Source organism: Bubalus bubalis, chromosome 15, assembly GCF_019923935.1.
Source record: "Bubalus bubalis isolate 160015118507 breed Murrah chromosome 15, NDDB_SH_1, whole genome shotgun sequence".
Taxonomy (NCBI): domain Eukaryota; kingdom Metazoa; phylum Chordata; class Mammalia; order Artiodactyla; family Bovidae; genus Bubalus; species Bubalus bubalis.
This window is the reverse complement of record NC_059171.1, coordinates 74,942,076-74,962,570: the sequence shown is the minus strand read 5'-3', so window position 1 is coordinate 74,962,570 and position 20,495 is coordinate 74,942,076. Positions and strand designations below refer to the sequence as shown.

At 46.7% G+C, this 20,495-nt stretch overlaps 1 protein-coding gene across 2 annotated transcripts in view; it reads left to right on the top strand.

The window, feature by feature from the left end:
* Positions 1–10,102: 10,102 nt before the first annotated feature.
* Positions 10,103–20,495, top strand: part of ZFAT (zinc finger and AT-hook domain containing) — a 158,532-nt gene continuing 148,139 nt past the window's right edge. For both annotated transcript variants that reach the window (XM_044928863.2, XM_025265571.3), the window contains exon 1: positions 10,103–10,430. In XM_044928863.2, coding sequence (XP_044784798.2) covers positions 10,412–10,430 — 19 coding nt within the window. In that variant the 5' untranslated portion in view covers positions 10,103–10,411. The remainder of the gene's footprint in view (positions 10,431–20,495) is intronic.

The following is a 20,495-nucleotide window of genomic DNA, read 5'->3' as shown; positions in this document are numbered from 1 at the left end:
GCCCCAGTGTTCTCCACTTCAAAAATGAGCCCAATAATTCCTTCTCTGAGAGTTATTAGGAAGATTGAATGTTATAGGTGGCTTGCACACAGAAGTGTTCAATCCTTGTCTGCTTTTTACTGGGAGCTGGAGACCTGGATTTCAGTTCCAGCTTTGTTATCATCCAACTTTGTGACCAGGGATTAGTCATAAATCAGACATACAAGCCAACAGTTGCCCTGCTCCTATTTATTTTTAAACTTTTTATTGAAAACCTTCTTTTTTTAAAATTAAAAATTGAAGTACAGTTGCTGTATATTATGTATTATGGGTGTACAATATAGTGAGTCACAATTTTTAAAGCTTATACTCAATTTATAGTTAATTGTGAAATATTGGCTATATTCCCTGTGTTGTACAATATATCCTTGTGTGTGCTCAGTTGCTCAGTCGTGTCCAATTCTTTTCGATCCCACGGACAGAAGCCCATGATGCTCCTCTGTCCATGGAATTTTCCAAGCAAGAATTCTAGAGTGGGTTGCCATTTCCTCCTCCGGGGTATCTTCCTGACCGAAGGATTGAACCTGTGTCTCTAGTGTCTCCTGCATTCGCAGGTAGTTTCTTTACCACTGTGCCACATGGGAATCCTTGTGGCTCAGTTTATACCTAATAGTTTGTATCTCTTACTTCCCTACTTCTATTTTGCCCTTCTCTCTCCCCAGTGGTAACCACTAGTTTGTTCTCTATTTCTGTGAGTTTGCTTATTTGTTATATTCACTAGTTTGTTGCATTTTTTAGATTCCACATGTAAGTGATATCATAAAGTATTTGTCTTTCTCTGACATATTTCACTTAGCATAATGCCCTCCAACTCAATCTACATTGCTGCAAATGGCAAAACTTCATTTCTTTTTATGACTGAGTAGTATTCCATTGTATTTGTATGTGTGTATACATATATACATATATATATATGTGTGTGTGTGTGTGTATACACACACACACAGATATATAAGTTCAGTTCAGTCACTCAGTCGTGTCTGACTCTTTGCAATCCCATGGACTGCAGCACACCAGGCTTCCCTATCCATCACCAACTCCCAGAGCTTGCTTAAACTCATGTCCACTGAGTTGGTGATGCCATCCAACTATCTCATCCTCTGTCATCCCCCTTTCCTCCTGCCTTCAATCTTTCCAAGCATCAGGGTCTTTTCTAATGAGTCAGTTCTTCACATCAGGTGGCTAAAGTACTGGAGTTTCAGCTCAGTATCAGTCCTTCCAATGAACATATGTATGTATGTATGTATGTATGTATATATACCATCTGAGCCATCAGGGATAGTTAAATATACATATACCACATCTTTATTCATTCGTCTGTTGGTGGACACTTAGGTTGCTTCCATATCTTGGGTATTGTAAATAATGCTGCTATAACAATTGTGAGGCATGCATCTTTTCTAGTCAGGGAGAAATCTTTTTTTTTTAATTTGAAAATATTTTTATTTACATGTAGAGAGTACACATATCAGGGAGTTCCCTGGTGGTCTAGTGGTTGGGATTCAGCACTTTCACTGCCATGGGCCAGGTTTAATCCCTGGTTGGGGAACTGAGATCCCACGAGCCTCCCCAGCATAGCCAAAAATAAAGAAAGTACATGAACATTGCGCATAACTCTGCACATTGATGAATTTTGAAAAGCTGAAGACTACGTATTCAGAGCCCAGATGGGAAAAAGCATCCTGAGAGCCTCCTCATCCCCCCTTCCATAGGCTCTACCTGTAAGGGCACAGCTACTATCCTGACCTCCAACACCCTCCACAGTAGCTCTGCCTGTGCTTGGACCTCATAAAACTGGCATCACGAAGAACGTGCTCTTGGGTTGGACCTATCTTGCCCAACACGATGTTTGTGAGATTCATCCATATTGTTGGATATGGCTGTGAATTGTCCATTTTTACTACTGTTTTGTAACGTTGGCATTCTAGGGCTGGCAGCCCAAATTCAGCCTTCCATCTGGTTTCATAAAGTTTTTTTTAAAAAGCACAGCCATGCCGGTTCAGTTCTGTACATGCCTAGGGCTGCATTCTACACTGTACTACAGCAACAAGAGCTGAGAAGACCATATGGTCCACAAAGCTGGAGATGCTATCTGCCTCTTTACAAAAAGGTTTTTGACTTCTATATAGTATTCCATCATGTGAATATACTGAAATTCATTTGCTCATTTTACTGTTAATGGGCAGTTTTGTAGTTTCCAAGTTGGGGCTCTTAAGAGTGATGTGCAAAGAACTTGTATGTCTTGGTGAAACAAGCAGGTGCATTTCTATTGTGTCTGTTCCTGGGGGTGAACTTGTTAGATTACAGGGAAGATGTAAGTTTATCCTTGTCAAAAGCCATCAACCAGTTTTCCAAAGTGGTTGTGCCATGACTTGTCCCATGAGCAGTATTTGAGAGCTCCAGCTGCTGCTCCATGTCCTGTCCCACTGGTATTCTCTGTCTTTAGCATTTTCTCCACCCCTGTTTTGATTCTTCTCTTTATAAGTTATTTCTCAGTTTCATGGCTGGGCATTTACAGGGTTAAGAGCATTCACCACGTCTAGTGGCGACTGTTTCATCTTTGGACACTTTATTCTCTTTCTCCTTACTTTCTTGTTTTTGGCCATGCCATGCAGCATGCAGAATCTTAGTTCCCCGACCAGAAATTGAACTCATGCAACCACTGAATCACCAGGGAAGCCCCTACACTTTGTTTTCTTAAGAAACTCTTCTTCATAGAGTCTCCTTTTGGATATTTAAAGATCAACACTCATGTCCCCACTGAATGTAGTCTTCTCCAGAAAGGAACACTAAACATCTCCAGCTTCTTAAAAGTGGCAAGTAACACATGGTTTGCATGCTTTCACAATCCTGGTTGCCTGGTGAACAATAGGCTTAGCATCTCTGGGCCTCAGTTTATCCATCTGAAAATAAGGAGGTTTGATGTAAAGATCTTTAAAGTCATTTTAACCCCAACATTCTGTGTTAAGTTGGGAGCCCTCACAGAGATGCCTACATGCGTGTCTGAACACAGAATTCCCGTCCCCAGATATTCCTGTTAATGTTTATCTGCTGACAGTAGAAAGTGGAGACATTTATTCATTCCATTTCTCTTCCTTCTGACAAATAGACGATAGTTTCTGAGAGCCAAGGATGTCCCAGGTGAGGCAGAAGGTGCTCAGGAAGGTAAGACTGATCTAGGTTTCTCCTGGTAGATACACAGCTTCAGCAGGAGGGTGAGGTGGACTATGGACCTGGGGGACCCAGTATGGTCCATGGAATGCATTTTAAGACAGTAAGATGGTGGATTCATTTTGATATATGGCAAAACCAATACAATATTGTAAAGTTAAAAAAAAAAAGACAGTAAGAGTCCTGGGAAATGTCGGCTCTGATGAACGTCACTCGAGGCTGGAAGGTGACTGGGGGGAAGGAGGCGCTGATGGTTATCTGAGTCTGCTCCCTGGAGGAGGTGACCTGAGGCATTGCTCCCTCTAGAGACCGGGAAATGCTGGTTTCACCCTCACTCTTCTCAGGATTCATTTTGTTTGCAGCAAATGACTCCCAGGCCAGACTGCTCTTTGCTTCCTCCCTGACATCAGCATCAGTGGTGGGTAAGGACCAAAGAACCAGTCAGCAAGCCTGGGTGGCAGGCCCCTCTGATATTCGAATTTTGCAGAGACCAGCATAATTTAACTGACCCAAACACTGCCAAAATGTGAAGGCAGGGTGGAGAAAATGAAAATACGAATTAGGTTTTTGAGATATCAAATTCCATAGTCTCACAGGATCACTGCTTTGAAATTTTAAAAGAAAACCTAGCTGGTGTGTGTAAATTCATTTAAGCCTCACAATTTAAGCCCATGCAGTGGAGATAATCAGCCTTGTTTTCTGAATGGGGAAACTGAGACACTGTTTTAGAACTTGCCCATGGCACCAGATTGTAAGGGTGAAGCCTAGTTGTCTTGCCTTACAGACATTGCTCTTTATAACGATCCTTTAACAAGCATAGCGGCAGGGCTTCATGCTTGCAAGGAAACCTTCACTAGCATGTTGGGACTAGAGGCTTGGCAGCTTGGCTAACTGGTGTTGGAGTGGTTAGTTGATGAAATCCCACTTAATCTAACTCTCCCCAGTTTTACTGATGGGCCCATGAATGGGAGTCTCAGGGTCACAGAGCTCAGTAGTGTCAATTATACCATCAATAATAGCGACATAAAAAAAAACCACCAGGGCAAGGAAGTTCCTGGAGGGAAGCTGGGTGCTGTCCTGGGAGAAGGCGGACCAGGAGAATGAATATTCACCCCGGACTGAGGGTAACTCACCCAAGGCCACACAGGGAACAAATGGCAGAATCAACCCCGAACTCAAATCCATCTTATATCGAAACTCAAGGTTAAAAATACATCCCTTGTTTATACCAAATCCTGAATGACCAAATCTTTTCTTCTATTCAGCCAAGCACATGGTCGGCAGGTTCTTTAGAAAATAAATTACTGGGTACCCTTCTTTAAAAAGTAATTAATTTGCTTTTCTGGTCTTAGCATGTGGATTGTGGGATCTTATTTCCCCAACCAGGTATGAAACCCTGGACCCCTGGCATTGGAAGAACAGAGTTCTAACCACTAGACTTCCAGGGAATTCCCCTGAGTACACATTTATGACTTTTTCCCTGTGGGTTCATGATGGAATGAGTGGTTGTTGTTATTGTTGAGTCCCTTAGTCCTGTCGGAGGACTCTGTGACCCCACAGTCAGAGGAGCCTGACAGGGAAAATCCATGGGATTTTCCACAAAGAATATTGGAGTGGGTTGTCATTTCCTTCTCCAGGAAGGAGTGGTAGATTATATTAATGGTTCTGTCTCTTCACTCTACCCTAAGGAGACACTCTTTGTACTGGGAATTTCTCTTCTCTTACCAAAAAGGTGAGTACATTTTTCTTCTTGTTGATTCTGAGTTTGGTCATGTAACTTGCACTGGTCAGTGTGCTGGTAGAAGAGACTTGAAAAACCACTTGACATTTCTACTTGCCCTTTTTGGTTCCTGCCATCCCATGAGCAGGGCATCCCTAGGCTACCTTACTGTCCCAGAAGGAAGCTGGAAGCCACAGGAAGCAGAGCCGCTGCAGTCTTGAGGTCAGCAGACTTCCCAGCCAACTTGCACACACAGGTTCTCCCCAGTGTTCATCCCTTGATCCATCCTCCATCCCTCCAACCCTCTCCCTTCCTTCAATAACTGTTTACTGGGCCTCCGTGTTGGGTCTGGCCCTCTTGTAGTGTCTGGCTGCTGCTGCTGCTGCTGCTAAGTCGTGTCAGTCATGTCCGACTCTGTGCAACCCCACAGATGGCAGCCCACCAGGCTCCTTTGTCCCTGGGATTCTCCAGGCAAGAACACTGGAGTGGGTTGCCATTGCCTTCTCTAGTCTCTGGCAGCCCTCCTGTTTTACCCTCCTTGCTGCTGGGATCCAAGGCCACTCCTCCCTTTTTAAAATTTAATTTTTTTTTACATTGCCCAGTTACTACCCCTTGTGGTTGCTTTACAGAATATTTATTACAGTTATAAATCTATTAACTTTTCCTCGGTAAACTATTTAAACACAGCTGATAAATTTAAAACTTTTTGAATCAAATTTCCTTAAACATTTATCCACTGAGTCAAATTGCCCTGTTTCACTATGAGTCTAACATAACTTCTCCTGAATGTTTCAACCACCTTAACAACACAAAAGTTTTTACTGTACCCATACTTAAACTTATTTGTAAAAATCAGAACTATTGATTGACCAATGTGTTAGCTTACAGAAGATACATTTTGTAGTTCTCCAGGACTGCAAGATCAGATACAAGATAGAAAGATTATCTCCTTCCCAGGAACATGGAAATCACAGCCTCTGGGTCAATGATTGATGGATTCTTAGTGGGAACATTGAATCCTTCCAGGTGACTCATGTAGCAGCAGGTATTTGCCGGTTGGGATGCCCTCCGACCAGGTTCAACTGCTAAGTCAACAGGACTCACAAGTAAGTTTTTGCAATCTCCATGTCCATTGAATTTTGAGTACATGATGTTTTGCCTCAGTTTACAATTAACTTGATTATGCCTCATTAGCATTCATTATAATCAGCAGGACCATAGCGCAGCTTAATCCATCAACCATTCTGCAAGGACATCTGGCTAATTCATTAACTCACAGCACCAATTATGAACACTCCTTCTACCCGTTATTTTGGAGGCTGCTGGTCTTGACCTGCCCTTCCTGGTTTTGGTATAGTTCTTACTCTTTCTGGAAATCTTTGACTTAAAGTTATCTGTTCTTCTCAACTTACATAAATACACTGTTTCCCAAACAGATATACTGAACTTCAAGTAAGAAACAAGAGTCCCATATATGCCAAACTTACCTACTTACTAAAATGCTGTTTCTATACTTTGAGTTATAACTAGCTTTGTTATTACATATAATATTAACTTTTCCTTTTTGATCGCTAAGGACTCATGGCTTTTCACAGACTCAACTTGTTCTTGTAAATCAGCAACTGTAGACATAGTTACTCTTTGTTGTATCTAAGTTGTTACAACCTGACCTGGGGACCCTGTTTCCTTTTCACCTGATTCCTTTGTCCTTTCAGCAATAGCTCAGCACTTTTGGCAGCAGCCTGGTTTTCTGGCAATAGTAAGATGTCTCAGGCCATGGCAATTTCTTTTTGCTCTCAGACGTGAACTTGGGTTCTCTGAAGGAGCCCTGGCTACTGCTAACGAAAAATGCTATTGAGATCACTACGTGTGTGCTGAGGGTACATGATGTGTGTGCTGGTGATGAGACGGCACCCTACGGCCGCTGAAAAGAAAGAACGAGAAAAGATGTTGCTTCCTAAGGTCATAATTATGTTCTCAAATTGCTCAAATCATTTGAATATTACAACATCTTTTTTATATACAATTTTAAATGAATTCTTCCCTACAACGTGTCTATTCAGATTTTTAACACTTCACTCAGACTGTGATTACCCCAATCTCTGATTTTTAGCACTGTGCCTCCAGGTCCATTATTTTGCGGCCCCTCTTACATATCCTTTATCAAAATCTGCTTTCAAGAAAACATAAAATTATGTATACAAATTATTCTGGCTTCATGTAAATGCATGTTTGCCATATAGCTATTAGATATAATTATAAAACTATTGACACAAATGTATTAAATTATGTTAATTTATTATTGCATAATGAAATATCATTTCATGTAATACATTTCTGGCACAAATTCACTCCTGTGCCTGTCTTGAGAGGCTGAAAAGGTCACCAGAGGGCAAGCTGGGAGGCTCACGCCCTCTAGGAACTGTCACTGAAGCAGGATGCTATTATTTAGACAATTTAGAGCAATTTATATTTACTTCTATTAATGTGCCTTCACTAATTGAAGGCATTCTGGGACAGTATGCAAATGGAGAGTATAAAGATGCTTGCTGACTGAATACGTGCCAATCACTCAGCAGGGCTGTGGGCGGACTCATCTCTCCATTTGCAAATCTGGTCCCGTAGAAAGGGACTGTCTCTTGGTCATTTCTGTATGACTGTGGCCAGTAATGATAGGGGCTTAGTGATTCTTCTTTGAACAGAGAAGAAGGAAAATACCATGAGAATAACAGAGAAAATCATAGCCGTCCAAATCATTAATTCAGGAATATCATTTACAATCCACTATTTTTTTTAAAATTTGACTTTATTAATATTCTGAGGCAACTGGGTTTTGAGACAAATTTTAAATTGCTTCATTTCCAAAATTCATTTTGGTCACAACATCCAGGAGTAACCCATCGGTTAATCAATAACATTTAAATGCTGTTGTTAGAAAGGCAACCCAGCACAAAACCAATACTGTCAGCAACTCAGAACAACTCTAATTTCCTGAAGGAAATCGATTCACAGCAAAATAGTGGTTATTGCAAATATTTATCCGTCTGAAAGGGAACCCTCATCCTTGCAGCTTTTTGAGCAGTTCATTTGCAAATCAAAGACTGTGATGAGTTCCACTCAGTCATCTATCTTGAGACTTGGGAAGCACTGTGGCAGGCGGTGGGCGTGTAGCAATAACCCTAGGATTGCCTTGAAGTGGCCCTTTTGGGGATGGGTGGGTAGTGTGGATATATCCCACAAGCGATGTGGGGCAAGTATTGGGCATGGAGACCAGGTCTACACCTGGGATGTCACTGACCTGCTGTGTGAGCTCAGAAAGCCACCTAACCTCTCTGCACAAAATCTCTTCTTGAAAAGAAGGATATTCTTATTTGTCCAATTTAGCCCTCCTATTGTTGTGAAAAGGAAGGGGTGGGGGGAGGGATACCTCTTAAGTTATATTTAATGGACTGGGTAAATTTAGGGTCTTAAAATCTTGAGTCTCTATTTCCCAAGAACAGGGTTAAGGAGCAAGACAAGGTTCCCGATAAATCCAAGCATCGTCCTCCAGCTCAATGCTCTGTGCTGCTGTTCAGTCGCCATGTCGCGGCCAATTCTTTGCAACCCCATGGACTGTGGCACGCCAGGGAACTGTCCCTCACCATCTCCCAGAGTTGTTTGAGTTTTACTAACTGTAAAACAAGTGCCAATGAGAACAAATGTGTTCACTGAGTAACACTGCAGTAGGAGCTGGAAACAAAGATAAAAAATCTGTGTGGCCTCTGTGCCCAAGAAGTTCATAGTCTAGATGTGTTGGGAGGGGGCTGTGCAAACAGATAAATGCAGTGGGCTTGGGATGGTGCAGGCCCGAAGTGTGAGCAGGAGTGTGGGAACAGTCATGAGCTGAAAGAGAATTCCTTAAACTGAGCCGCAAAAGAGGGGAGGTTATTTCAGGAAAAGGCTTACAACAGGCAGAGATTAGCATTTCAGGAGAACCAAAAAACAAATCAGTATTTCCCAAATTTCTCACTTCAAGTTCACTTTCACATTTATTTTACCTTATCTCTGTTACCACATAAAACCATTTTAAGTCGACTAATTTTAGAAAATGTAAACAAGTTGGATTTAAAAAGAAAACTTTACACGATTACTACCATAAATTACATTATTTGCTATAAACAGAAGCAAACCTTTAAAATAAAAGCAACAGGAACTCATTAATTTAATAAATCACTGTCAGGCTGTTCCTAGTTTTGGTGGCCAAAGGGGTGACCAGGACGAAATCAGGATAAATTAATGTCAGACAGTAATAAATCCTATGGAGAAAACAGAGTGACTTAGGAAGGTTCCTTTGGATGGGGTGGCCCGGCAGGGCCCGCTACAGTATGTCATTTGAGCAGATATCTGAAGAAAGTGGTAGACCGAAAAGGAAAAGGAGGTCATTACAACTCAAGCAGATGCTGCGGCTTGCAGAAAGAAGGCTGCGAGCCAGATTCACGGAGAGGGGTAAGTGATGGGGTGGCGGGCTCACAGCCAGCCGACACTTTCTGCAAGATAGTCTGGAGCGCGGAGAGGCAGGCGCTCGGTCGAGGGGGTTCCAGCTGCTGAATTCTGTCTATAAGACTAAATCTAAGCTGAAGCTCCAATCCTTTGGCTACCTGATGCGAAGAACTGACTCACTGGAAAGAATGCTGGGAACGACTGAAGGCAGGAGGAGAAGGGGACAACAGAGGATGAGATGGTTTGGATGGCATCACCGACTCGATGGACAGGAGTTTGCGTAAACTCCGGGAGTTGGTGATGGACAGGAGGCCTGACGCGCTGCAGTGCAGAGTCGGACACGACTGAGCGACTGAAGTGAACTGAACTGATTCCTAGCGGAAAGCATCTGCAAACAGTGCAACCTTGGAAAGAGAGAGTGAGCGAGGCCGGCTGTGACCGCCCCGACTGACAAATTAGTAAATAAATGAAAGCCAAGAAAAGTCAAGTCGCTGAGAACTGGGACAAGAAAGCTCAAACTCTCCTTCTTCGTCCAGCCCCGTGCGGTCCAAGGATGGGGCTGGCAGGCAGACGCCGGCTCCGGACAGAGCAGGGTAGACTCGCGCTTCTGCAATCCTCACTCCCGGCCTCCCGTGAGCCCCCTTCCGGGAGAGGCTCAAAACGCGGAGCCGGCAAATCCACGGAACCGGATGGCTAAGCCGGGATACGGAGTCGGCGCACGCGCAGTGGCCCAGCCCAGCCTGGCCGCTCTCCCCGCTGGGGGGGAGGGTCATCCGAGCCTGACGTCCGCGACGCCGACGTCAGCGCCCCGGGAAGAGGAGGGCGAAGACTCCATCCGCCATGTTGGATGCCGCAGATTCGCCATAACCGCGCCGGCTCTTTTTTTAAAAAATAAAAATAAAAAGCGAAGAATCAGTGGGGCGCCCCGCCTTCTCGGTCGGCGCGGGAGGGGGCCCGGAAGAGCCCGACCCTTTTTTTTCCCTCCGCGGCGGGGGCGTTGCCATGGAGACGCGGGCGGCAGGTGAGCCGGGCTGGGGGTTGGGGTGGGGATGGGGTGGGGGTGGGGCGCAGCGCGGCGCGCGGGAAGCCGTTGCGAGCTCGAAGTCGGGAAGGAGCGCGCTGGCCGCTGGGCGGCGGAGGGATCCACGGCCCCGGGCGGAGAGCGGACGTAGCGGCGTCCTTCGACAGCACGTTCGGTCCCTGGCAGTATCCCGCCGCCTCGGGTTTTTATTGAGAAAAAAAGTAACGAGGATGCTAGCGGAAGAACGAGCGAGGGAAGGCAGTGCGCGCGCGCGTGCGCGGAGCCGTTTCCAGGGCAACGGGTGGGGCTGGGGCGCGCGCCAGCGACCGAGCGCAGGCGTGCCGGCGGGCGGGATGTTCGAATCCCCGCGCCGCCGACTCTTTGGCGGCTCTGCCTCCTTCTTGCCTGCCCTCAGTTTCCTCCTCCGTGAATTGGGTAGCTTCTTCAGACTCACGTTCCTTGGGCAGGATGTGTTGAAGGGACAAGGTTCCACCGAGCTGCTGAAGGAAAGTTTCCTTGTGTCCTGAAGAGGGAACCATAAACGCCAGAGATTATTAGCGTTCTGGCTGCCGGTAACCCTGTAACATGCTGTGATAAACTAATTTATCCTCTACCTGCCGCCTAGCCCTGCGGGCCCCTTGGTCCTCACCCGTTAAAGTTAAGCTGAAATGCCACCTCCTCCAGGCAGCCGTCCGTCTCTGGCTTCCGGGCGGGGGGGGAAGCAGCCTTTCTGCCCCTGGACACAAGAGCAGGATGGATCTTCTGAACACCTGGCCCGAGCCCCTTGACGCTGAGCTTGGGGCTCCTTCCTGCGTGATCAACAAGAAGCGTCTGCACTGGGGCACTGACCTCGCGCTTCCTGCCTCTGTTTCTACCAACAGTTCTGATTTGTATGTCGTTTACTGACGAGGAACAAAAGTTCAGAGAGGTCAACTTCATACAGTTTGGAAATGGCAGAACTGAGGCTTTAAAAATCAACTTCCTCCAGCTTGGGATGAAATCCAGACTTCGGGGTGCCTGCCCGAAGGCGCTTGTACTTCTGGCTCCTGGAAGCTCAAGTGCCTGGCCTCCAGTGGGTGCTGTAGGGTACCTTTATCGAAGGGAAGAGTGAATGTCTGGCTGCACTGATCACCTCCTGCCCCTTCCAGCCTGGTTCCCTGGCAGAGCCCAGTGACTTAAGGAATAATTGATATAAGTTTGGTGTCATAAGATGACTCGGACTGGAAAGAATCTGCCTACAGTGCGGGAGACCCGGGTTCGATCCCTGAGTTGGGAAGATCCCCTGGAGAAGGGAATGGCAACCCACTCCAGTATTCTTGCCTGGAAAATCCCATGGATGGAGGAGCCTGGTGGGCTACAGTCTGTGGGGTCCCTAATAGTTGGACATGACTAAGCAATTAACACTGAGTGTCATAGGGCATACCATCAACAATGGCCCCTCCAGCATCAACTTCTGAGTCTATAACCATGTTGAAGCAGTTATACTGAGTGTCTCCCATACTGAGGGTTGCAGAAGGCATTTGAGCTTATGTATGGTATTTGGTGCCCAGACACCAGGGGCACGTTTCATGGATTCTTCAGTTGAAGCATCTCTATATGCCAGGCAGGGATGAGTAAAGAGCCCTTGGACCCTTGGTTCTGCCCTCATACCATTGTGTCAGATTCCGACAAGGAGGGCCAGTACAGTAAAGTGTGTGTGTGTGTGTGTGTGTGTGTCTGTATGTGATGATGGAGCAGACCCAGATCCCCAGGAACTGTGAACTATGCCTGGCATGCTTTCTGACACTAATGATGTTACCGAATCCAAAACCCATACTGCTTGCCACACGATGGGTCAGTAAATCGAGAGATGAATCACTGGGGCAAGGAACAGTGAGTTTATTTGGAAAGCCAGCAGCTGGAGAAGATGATGGACCAGTGCCCCAAAGCACAGTTGTACCTGAGTTGGAATTCAGGCTTCTTTTATAATAAAAGGGGAGAGGGGGAGTGGTTGGTTGGTACAAACTTCTTGGTGTCTGAATCCTTAGTTCTTGCACCTGTGCTCCTAGGTCTGGTTACAATGTTCCTATAAACCTCCAAGACAAACATTATTCTCTGTTCTGCAAGTTTTTATCTGTATGAATGGAAAAGTGTTGTACTTTAAAGGTCAGAGCCTTGAGAAGGGGCCATTCTGTATATTTCAGGCTGTAGGCAAGGGTTTCTTGACTGGTAGCAAAAACAATAGAATACAAGGGTTAAAGTAGAAGAAACAGATCAGATGTGGAGTCAGACTTGATCTTCCCTACTGAACTGTCTTTGTTTGGTGCTTCCCTTCTCCCAAGTATAGATACATGGCATGCACTGCCCACTTCTCTTCTGGAGTTTACCTAACAGTTTCTAAAAACAATCCTGGACATTGTTGTAGTTGCCTTGAATTTTCAGCTATAAGTGACACAGATCATGTTTTAGAATATATTGCTGTTAACTTGCCATCTCTAATTCCTGAAGAGAGTCTCCTGTTTTGCTTGGTTGTTGGGTTATGGCAGGAGAGTCAGTACAATAAGTGATAAGGTGGAGTCGCGTTTGGCCTCTAAGGTGCAGCTTCTAGGTGGTGAGCCCGTGGTGATGGTCACCGCCTTGAACTGGATCTGCCTGCTACCACACTGCTCCCTTCTCAGTTCATTTACCTTGTAGAACAGTGATTGCTGTGTTACCTTACAATTTACCCAACAACTTGTCAAAGACAGCTATCCTTCAGTAGAATTAAGTGTCTGCCTAAGGCAAGGGCAGTCAGGAATTAGATATATTAAAAAGACTCTCCCATAATTGCATTTCCTTTTATAGACAGTTTCATGCAGGCTGCTTCTGCAAACCTCTCCAGCGAGAGGAGCCGATTTAATTATGTAGAAGGGATTTAGCCTGGAGTTAAGTTTTCTTTTTGTTCTCAACTGTTTATCCTGTTAAACTTTCACTGTCTTGGCAATTTCTCAAGGGCAGGTGTCAACTTTAAGGGCAGGAATGGCCTGGAGGGGCCTGGGATCTGCTCTCACCAGATTTCTGACCTGAGGGGAGTCCTGTAACTCTTGGGACCTGAGTTATGTCTGCAGGAGATGCCCTGGGCTGGTGCCCTGGAGGCAGGTGGTCCTGTTCCTTTCACCCAGACCCAGTCTGTCTGCCCTGCAGCCTAATGCTTTGTCACCTGCTTGCTTCTTGAAAACATTTGTGGTTGGAAAAGTGTGACAGATGTTGACTGATTTTTTTTTTTTAATAAAAAAAAATCTGAGAGTGAAGCAAATAGTCATATTAAAAACTTACTACAGGTTTGAAGTTACAGTCTTTTTTTTTTTTAAGTGGAGTCACCTTAAAAAAATTTATTTTCCTTTGTTTGACTGTGTTGGGTCTTAGTTGTGGCATGCACGATTTTCGACCTTCCCTGTGGCACGTGGGCTCTTAGTTGTGGCATGTGAGATCTAGTTCCCTGACCAGAGCTCCGACCTGGGCCTCTGCTGGGAGCACAGCTTATAAGCAGATTATAGCAGCTTCCCCGATAGCTCAGTTGGTAAAGAATCCACGTGCAATGCAGGAGACCCCTGTTTGATTCCTGGGTTGGCAAGATCCGCTGGAGAACGGATAGGCTACTCACTCCAGTATTCTTGGGCTTCCATTGTGGCTCAGCTGGTAAAGAATCCGCCTGTAGTGCGCGAGACCTGGGTTCGATCCCTGGGATGGGAAGATCCCCTGGAGAAGGGAAAGGCTACCCACTCCAGTATCCTGATCTGGAGAATTCCGTGGACTGGGTCACAAAGAGTTGGAGACGACTGAGTGACTTTCACAAGCAGATCATGCTTGGCATATTAATAGAAAAAAAAAATGGGGTTACAGACTTTTCTGCTTCTAAATCATGTAACAAATGGAGCTGCAAATTGCTTAACTCTGGAATCCGGCACCTTTGTGCCCCCGCTGGGTCAGGACCAAGGCAGGATGGAACGGTGGGCACCAGTTTCAGAGGCAGCTGCTGGTCTTGTTGGGGTGTAGGGGGTTGAGGGGACCAGATCAGTTATGGCACCTGGAGCCAAGGAGCAGGGGGTTTTGGGAGTAGCATTCTGGAAAATGGGCGTCTTGGATGTCCTGGCAACTTGGAAGCCTTGGTAAGTCAGCCCCAGGACTCCCTGTAGGGCCCTGGCTGGCTTCCTTCTTCTGTTGAATGTTTTCTTCCCATCTCTGCCAGCAGGACTCTTCTTCAGGGGCCACCACCACTGCCTTGCCCTGTAGGGTCCACCCTCCCTCCCTCTCTCCTTCCCTCCCTTCTTTCTTCTAAGCAGCTTCCCTGGTTCACCCAGATGTTTGTGTGAAACTTTGTGCTGGGAAGCGAGAATGCAGAGTCAGATGTGACTCACCGACTCCTCTTGAGAGTCTCATGCAGTCCCAGCAGTGGAAGACGGATCCTTTGGGAGATGGTGCCAGACGTCATGATGGAACTAAGCCCCAAGAATTGAGGGTTTGAGGGGTGGGGAGCAGCTCCCCCTAGCCCAGCCACTTAGTCAACCTTGGTCCTTTTGTTGAAAAAATATGTGGGTCCATTTCTGAGTTCTTAGGTCTATTCCATTGATCCTCCATCCTCCATCCGCATCGCACTGTCTGAATTACTGTAGTTTTCTAGTCATTTTTGAGCTTATAAAGAATAAACAGGAGGGCGTTCTTCGGAGGGGCAGAAATGCAGGCAGGAGCGAGACCCGGTGTCAGGCACTGTCGTGGTGCAGCGGCGGCCGTGGGAATGGAGGTTGGGGCAGGTTTAGAGACGTGAGGCAGAGGAAAGCCCCGTGGAACTGGGCTGATCGGGCTTTAACGTCGAGACCAGCCAGTCTTCGTCTGTGTTTGTTTTTAGGGGAAAGAGCAGTGATGAACCGAACCAGCGCGGGGACATGAAACTTCACAGGCTCCGTACACATGGCCAGGGTCCATAATTTCCAGGAGGGCCACACGGCCACACTTCCCCTCACTGGGCAGGAGTCAGGCTCGCACACATGGCTAGGGCCCATCATTTCCAGGAGGGCCACACGGCCACACTTCCCCTCACTGGGCAAGAGTCAGGCTCGCACACACGGCCAGGGTCCATCATTTCTAGGAGGGTCACATGGCCACACTTCCCGTCACTGGGCAGGAGTCAGAGGACCAGTGAAGTTGCGGGTTTGGGGGTCTGGGTTGGCTGGTGGCTGGCCCACTCTGAGCCGCCCCTTCTCCCCCAGCCCTGGATCTTGGATGTTTCTCTAGGAAGCAGGAGCTGAGCCTTGGTTAACGATCTTCTCAGGGGTTCTAAGGTGAACATTCTGGAAATGTTCTAGTCCTTCTGACAAAGGAAATGCAGCATTTCTGTTTACAAATAAATATGTTTGTTAGCCTCATTGATCTCTTTAGGCTTTTTTTTTTCTCTTTAAGCTTTTAACTGATTTTGAATTAAGTGATATTGATGGTTTTGGAGTTTATAATCTTTTAGAGGAGACAGAGGTTAAACACACCACCAAATACATGATTACAAATTGGGGAAATTGCTTCGAAGTGGAGGGTGGTGGGGGAGTGGGCAAGAGAAAGTAATGGAGACCTAATTTGTATTGAAGGGGGTTTCAGAAAAGTCTCTCTGAGAAACTGAGGTTAAAGCTAAACCTAGGTTCTGGATTTTTTTTTTTTTTTTTTTAAAGTTTGGTGATCAGAAAGCAGCCCTCTCCACTTTGCAGAATTTTTTTATGATTGAAAAATTTTTTTATATTGGACTATAGTTGATTTACAATGTTGTGTTAGTTTTAGGTATACAGCAAAGTGATTTAGTTGTACATATATCTATTCTCTTTTAAATTCTTTTTCCACTTAGGTTATTACAGAATACTGAGCAGAGTTCCCTGTGCTATACAGTAGGTCCTTGTTTGGTTATCTGTTTTAAACATAGTGGTGTGTACATGTCAATCCCAAACTCCCAATGTATTCCCTTTTCCCTCACCTTTCCCTTTAGTAACCATAAGGCGGTTCTCTAGTCTCTAAGTCTGTTTTGTAAATGAGTTCATGTGTATTCCCCCCCCCCCCACTGCATCGCTATCATATGATATTTGTCTTTTTCTGTCTGACTTACCTCACTTAGTGTGATCATCTTCAGAATTTCAGGCAGCTCAGAACTAGCTCACAGCCCAAGTTCTCCTTTGCCCTCTGTCGCCGCCTAGGGGTCATGTGTGGGAAAGGCCCTGCTGCAGGAGCTCAGGAGACACCTTTGTCTACCCAGGTGGCAGCTGCCAATGCGGATGTCAGGCACGACTGAGGGACTGGGGTGCTGGGCCTACAGGGGAGGAGAACCAGGGGCCACTGGGTAGCCTGATCAGATGCAGAGGGAGGGACTGGTCTTGCCAGGGTCACCCCGAGGCTGCACTAGCTAGAGCCGGATCAGGGAGAAGGACGGGCTGCCTGACCTTCTAAAGTTCCCTGCCTCGTAAACAGAGTGGTTGTAGTTGTTCAGTCACTCAGTCGTGTCCGACTCTTTGCGACCCCATGGACTGCAGCACGCCAGGCTTCCTGATCCTTCACCAACTCCTGGAGTTTACTCAAACTCATGTCCATTGAGTCAGTGATACCATCCAACCATCTCATCCTCTCTCGTCCCCTTCTCCTCCTGCCCTCAGTCTTTCCCAGCATCAGGGTCTTTTCCAATGAGTCAGTTCTTCCCATCAGGTGGCCACAATATTGGAGCTTCAGCTTCGGCATCAGTCCTTCCAATGAATATTCAGGGTTGATTTCCTTTAGGATAGACTGGTTGGATCTTGCTGTCCAAGGGACTCTCAAGAGTCTTCTCCAGCACCACAGTTCAAAAGCATCAATTCTTTGGTGCTCAGCTTTCTTTACTGTCCAGCTCTTACATCCGTACATGACTACTGGAAAAACCATGGCTTTGACTAGATGGACCTTTGTTGGCAAAGTAATGTCTCTGCTTTTTAATATGCTTTTTGGTCATTGCTTTTCTTCTGAGGAGCAAGTGTCTTTTAATTTCATGGCTGCAGCCACCACATGCAGTGATTTTGGAGCCCAAGAAAATAAAGCCTGTCACTGTTTCCATTGTGTCCCCATCTTTTTGCCGTGAAGTGATGGGACAGGAGACAGTGAGGTAGCTGCTCAACTAATAAGGGGAGTGTAGGGCACTGGCGGGAAGACTGGACTCTACCTCTTCTAAAGCAGGAGTCTATGAATTTGGGCCACAAACAAAACCACAGTCACTTTAAATTGTTTTCATGAACAAAATAGAATTATTTACTTATGTTTCTGGAGTTTGTATCTTACTCATTTGAAAATGTGCTTAACATACATAGTATGTGGTACATCTTAGGCATTCATTAAATGTTGAATTGTGTGACTAAGTTGAAAATTTCTTTTTTCCCCAGTATAAAACTGAATAACCCAGGGATGTGGAGAGTACACCTGATGCTTACTTCCTGTGTTAGTTACCAGGAAGGAGGGACCAGATGATTCTGGTGGCCTGGAGCTGGGTGGCTGGTGGGGTTTGGAAAATTCATTTCCTTGTGGCTCTTGCTTAAATTTAAAGGTCTGCTCTGGAATTTGAACAGACTTTAGACACATCTGAGTATTAGAGGGCAGTTCTTTCTTCTGGAATTAATTGTTGAGTTCAAAATGCTTTTTAACTGAGATCAATCACAGGCTTTCATGATAAGTAGAGCAGGTATTTCAAATTTGCCATTGAATTTGTGTGTTTCCCACAGTTCCTGTCGGGCTGTAATTTTATCTCCTTTGGTTATGACCTCAGGAGCTCAGAGCAGACAGCCAGCTTCTAGATGATAATAAATGAAAAGGTCCCCGTCCTCAGCCTCTGTTTTTTTTTCACTGGAGGCTGGTTGCTTTACAATGTTGCTGGTTTCTGCTGTGCAGCAGCAGGACTCGGGCGTAAGTGTACCTGCCCATGCTGCCGCTCCAGGCCGCCCCAGAGCGCCGGTCCAGCTCCTGTGCCCTGCAGCAGCTCCCACCCGCTGGCGGTTCCACTCCTGCTGGGGTCTTTGTGTCAGTGCTCCTTGCTCAGTTCATCCTGCCTCTCCTTCCCCTGCCGCGTCCGTAACTGCCTGTTTCTTAACAGCGTGGACAGGAGTTCTGGTCGACATGGTCTAAGCTTCCTAATTCCTTGTCTCCATTTTCCTAAGTCTGTGGGTCCCCAAAGATTTTGGGGTGCTGGAGGCCCTCTCCCGTCCCACTGGCTGCCAGGGAGTGGGCGCTGCAAACCACATTTCTCTAATCTGCAGCGAAAAAGCTGCCGGTGTCCTGGAGAGAATGTGAGACTAGATTTGTGTTCTAGTCCAGACTGTCACATGCTTGTAAGTGGAAAATACACACCAGATTGTGAATATTTAGTACAGCAACCGCAATAAAAAAAGAATGTTGAACTCTCTCATCCGTTTCTAATCTCATGGATTACAAGGGAAAGAATACTATTTGGATATACTGGGGTAACAAAGCATAGTATTAGAATTAATTTTCCTTGTTTCATTTTAATGCGGCTGCTTGAAAAACTTGAAAGCACACCAGTGGCCCTGTTTCTGTGGGCGGCGCTGGCCTGGCCGGGGGCGTTGGGCCTCTTGAGCCCTGGTGGTGTAAGTGGCAGCCCTCGCAGAGCGTGCCGCACGTGTGTGTGTTTCTGCACGAGAGGCAGTGTCCATGGGCAGGAGCCCATGCCGGCCATCTGCACGTTGGGGAACGGTGTGTGTGCTGGGCCACGTCCACCTACCGGGTGGGCTTTGTGTGCAAGCCCGTCTCCCCTGCCCATCCCAGTTCTGGGCACCTGGGCCACGTGGAGCAGCCCTTTGCCCGGTATTCCCTCCGTGCGATTGACCCCTGCCCCCCACCATCCTCATGAGGTCAGCAGGGCGGCTGCAGTGGTCTCCGTGGGTTTCCAGCCACGGACGTGTGGGTTCGTCAAGGGAGAGGCCCCTCTAGCCACGCAGAAGTAGCCACGGTGGGGTCTGAGCCCGAAGCCTCCATCCTGAGGCCCAGTGCTGAAGCCGGCGCCAGGCGGCCCATCACCTTCCCAAGTTAAGACTGACGGTGCCCCTCCCACCACACACACAAAGGAACCCAAATAAACTAAAACAACAAAACCCCCGGACCAGAAACTCAGAGGCTTGGTGGCGGCGGCCATGGGCATTGCGGAGCCCACAGAAACGCTAAAACAGGAGAGCACTTTGCACATCTTGTTTATCCCGTGGAAATGACCCCGGAGATGTGGTGGTCAGCCTGGGAGTTCCGGGGCCACCTCAGTGACTTGCATAAGGGAAGTGGTGATGTCAGGGGTCCCTGTGGGGGCTCCCACCTCCTTGGAGCCTCCCCTACATCTGCTGGGGCGGGCACAGCGCTGCCACTTAGAGAATTGGGTGATGGGGATGCGGTTCCTGTTTACATCAAATTATTTGTGGTGCTTTCCCACAGAAAGGGCCCCAGGGCTGCTCTTCAGCTGTGATTATGGTAAATGTGAGTAGACTCTATTGCCCAGGGCTCTCACTTTAAGAGTGCTTAAAAATAACTTAAAAAAAATTATGCCAAGTTTCAACGTGGAAGAAATGCGTATGCATAAAATTATAATGCCACTGTTTGGCCCAGGCTTAATTATAGCTGATACTGAGCATTTCTCATTTTATTTCGTTAATCCAGTTTCAACAAAGGAACACCCAGGGGCTTTCTCCTTTGCATCTAATAGAAATGTTAACTTTGTGGGGCTATGGAAGTTGGCGTGCTCATCAGCATTTCATGAGCTGCATGGTAATAATACCACAAATGAGGGCATGCATTTATTGGAACTTCTGCCCACTGAGTCTCAGAGCTGGGGGGCGGGCATCTTGGGGGTGGAGGTGGCAGGCGGGAGGGCAGGTGCCTTTTGGGCTCCTCCGGGCGTGGGAGCAGCGGGCGCTGGCTGGGGCTGCTGGCACACCCTGGGTTCCGTCCAGGCAGCTCTGTCCATCTGTCTGTAAATTAGTCTCTGGGTGAGGCTCGGAGAGCAGGTTCCGTTCTAAGCCATTCGAAGGCCACTTCTCACTGGGGCCTCGAGAGGCTCAC